A 3,531-nucleotide genomic window follows, 5' to 3' on the forward strand; every position below is an offset into this window, starting at 1 on the left:
ACCTCAGGCAGACTGCGGAGGTGGAAAGCAGGGGATTGTGGGAAGACACTTGCTTGATCTGGGGGTCCGTGCCTGGGCTTGGACTTATATGGTTTTCGTGTCAAAGGAGGGAAGACCACACAGCATGTTTTATAAACATGGTCCCTGCGCAGGCCAGCCCTGCTCTGGGGATTCCACTCCGTCCTAATGCCCAGGCGACAGCATGCACTGTCAGGCCCATTGTGTCATGGAACATTACAGATAAACAAATACATACACACACACACACACACACACACACACACACACACACACACACACACACGTGCGCGTATTTCATTTCATACATATTCATACAGTATATATACCTACACAATTCAATTCATACATATACCTACAGTACACACATACGCACCACACACAAATTCACATGCGCTTAGTGTTCGTTTGAAAGCTCATTTGACTGTGTGCGTATGTGTGCCTTTATGTATATACATGCGTGCATTCATTGAAACAAACCACAGGAATGTTAATGTTTTATTTGGGAGATCAAGGTTATGATGTAAAACTCTTTTAGGAAAACAGAGTGAACCAACACCACGTGATGTTTACAGATGATGTTTATAGATGATGTTTTTAAGAAACCGTGTGAACTTCACACTTAACTAGTGTCCGGGTTTCAGCAGATGTCTCTAAAGTCTTCGGTGGTGGATCTGAGTCTGTGACTACGCCCCCTGGTGGTGGATCCAGGACTGCAGGCGCGCCGGTCCTGCTGAGCGGCCTGGAGGATCAGACAGTGATGGACGGCAGCCTCGCAACGATGACCGTGGAGGTTACAGGTCAGTCAGTCAACACTGAGCCAACAAAAAATCATATTTACGGGATATTAATAGGTTTCACGGTCCGTAGGGTTTGTATATGGAAGAGTGTGTAATGCTCTATACATATCACCTTATATACTGTCTAGAGTCACCTCTATATATAGGTAGACTTTCACACACACACTCACAAAAAATATTAACAAACCTTATCTCTTCCCCATGTACACATGAACAAAATGTCCACAGAGGCACACAAACACACACAGGCACACACCGACAGACGTTCACACACACACACACACGCACGCACACACACACACACACACACAGGCGCACGCACACACACACACACACACACACACACACACTCTCTTCCCCTAATTTTTTACTGGCCCATCATGCAGCTGTAATCAGAGCTAACAGGTTAACAGGCTCTGCTCCACCTCTCCTCTGTTCTAGGACATTCCATTCATATTTGGTGCAGTCAGTTGCTCCTCATTTTGGCTGTTATATCTGGCCAAGGAGAAACAGGGGTATGGGTGGCATAAAGTGCCAGTGATACTATTGACTAGTTTGCCCACAATATATTTATAACCATGACATGCTTTTATTAGGATTTAAGAATACTAAGAAATGTTTACTGTCTGTGAGAGTATGACTGAACATTCTGTATGACACCTGCAAAATGTTTTTCTTTGACTGTGTGCGCCATCGAGACACATGAACAAACATATGAACCAAACATAAAAAATAATGTTTACAGTTGTACATAAACATTTAATGTATCGCTTAGGTGATCCTAAGCCCACCGCCTTCTGGTTGCATGATGGGATTGAGATCATGGAGTCGGAGGACTTTCATTTCAAACGAAATGGGAATGAATGCCAACTCTGCATTCGGGATGTCTTCCCAGAAGATTCTGGGAAATACATCTTTGTGGCTTGGAACCATAAAGGTGTTGTGAGAACCGAAGCAAACCTCAAAGTGCAAGGTAACACACACACACACACTCACACACACATACAGTATAAACAGCAGCAAACAGTTCATTAAACTACTACATATAGACAACTGTGCTACAGCAGAGTTCCTGACAGATACGGTTCCATCAGATTATCACTTACACAGAAGCTAATAGAAGATAAGAGAATACTAGAGAAATATACTGTAGCTAATATAAATAACATATAGAGGAAAATCGCCATAAATGCTCTCGGAGACGTGGCGATACTGTGAGTGTGAGCACCTTAGAGGGCACGTGAGTGAGCTACGTGAGTTCTGTGGTCTGACTGGCCAGTACAGGAGACTGCTGCTTGTCTGGGTGTCTTTGCATAACCGACTAAGAGTGTGTACATAAATGACAGTGAGGAATGGGTCGTCCCCTGCCTGTATTTGCCTCTGCTGGGTGTCTGGTTAATGTTTCAGCCCTTGCTGCGAATGCTGATGAAGCTCCTCGTCGACGCTCCAGAGAAGGCCGGCCCGAATTTCTCTCTCTCTCTCTCTTTCTCTCTCTCTCTCTCTCTCTCTCTCTCTCTCTCTCTCTCTCTCTCTCTCTCTCTCTCTCTCTCTCTCTCTCTCTCAGCGTGAACTAGTGCAATGACCACGACCATCCGGTCATGTTTTTTAAAGACAAGCTGAAACCCCCCCAGGCAGTAACAAGGGAATCCCTCCATCAGTTGATTTAAGAAAAAAAAAAAAGAAACCCCCCATTCTCCAAGTCACTGACCTTCGGGGGGGACTCTGCTCTGCTCTTCCAGAGCCCGCGGGTGGCACGCGGCCATGGTTCATCATCCGGCCGAAGCCGGTGGTGACGGTGATGCCGGGCCGGCACGTCCTCATCTCGTGCGCCATCGCCGGGGACCCGTTCCCAGAGTTCCGCTGGGCGAAAGACGGAGTGGGCTTGGCGTCCGGAGGAGAGCTGAGGCTGGTCCAGAAGGGGAACGTCGTCTCACTGCTCATCCGGAGAGTCGCACCACACCATGCAGGACAGTATCACATCAGGCTCAGGTATCCCATCAGACAGGTGTGGCTATCCCACACCAATCCCCACAGGCTCAGGTATACCATCAGACAGGTGTGGCTATCCCACACCAATCTCCACAGGCTCAGGTATCCCATCAGACAGGTGTGGCTATACCACACCAATCCCCATACTGTAGGTACTCCCATCAAACTGAATGTGATGTCTAACCCTCCCATAGAAGCACTATGCATGCCTCAGTCTTAAGCACACATAGCCTTACCTGAATATAAAGTGCCCCTTATTTACAGTGTGATGTAGAGGAGGTAGGGGAGTGCTTACAAACCTTTTACACTTATCTTACTTCACAAAGAGTGGAAGTATTTTTGTGTGCGCGCGTGTGTGTGTGTGTGTGTGTGTGTGAGAGAGAGAGAGAGAGAAAGAGAGTGAGAGAGACAGAGAGAGTGTGTGTATGTGTGTGTGAGTTTGAGTGTTTATGTTACCTTTGCGACATCCATGAATAATGAGATATACCCAGTCTTTTTATGTTAGCATTGGAGTGAGCATATTTTGTTCCAATTTGCCTTATCATATTTGGTTGATTAAAAGCCCTAACTCTGACAGCATAAGACTTGGCTGGGGTATGCTATGCTTAATTTCCATTCTAATCCATGTTTATTGTTATTGTTGGAACATACCAAGTCCCTTCAACTCATGTGGGAAATTAACTTTGGTATTTTTTATTATTTTTTTGGTTGTGTTTTTCCCCTT

General features: G+C 45.8%; 1 protein-coding gene across 2 annotated transcripts in view; it reads left to right on the top strand.

Moving 5' to 3' along the window:
• LOC134061978 (myosin light chain kinase, smooth muscle-like) overlaps positions 1–3,454 on the top strand; it is a 4,880-nt gene extending 1,426 nt beyond the window's left edge. The window contains exons 2-4 of one of the 2 annotated variants that reach the window (XM_062517841.1): positions 663–818; positions 1,594–1,791; positions 2,558–3,454. In XM_062517841.1, the coding sequence (XP_062373825.1) occupies positions 663–818; positions 1,594–1,791; positions 2,558–3,027 (824 nt within the window). In that variant the 3' untranslated portion in view covers positions 3,028–3,454. The remainder of the gene's footprint in view (positions 1–662; positions 819–1,593; positions 1,792–2,557) is intronic. The other variant, XM_062517842.1, reaches the window with a different exon arrangement.
• Positions 3,455–3,531: the final 77 nt, after the last annotated feature.

Source organism: Sardina pilchardus, chromosome 17, assembly GCF_963854185.1.
Source record: "Sardina pilchardus chromosome 17, fSarPil1.1, whole genome shotgun sequence".
NCBI classification, from domain to species: domain Eukaryota; kingdom Metazoa; phylum Chordata; class Actinopteri; order Clupeiformes; family Clupeidae; genus Sardina; species Sardina pilchardus.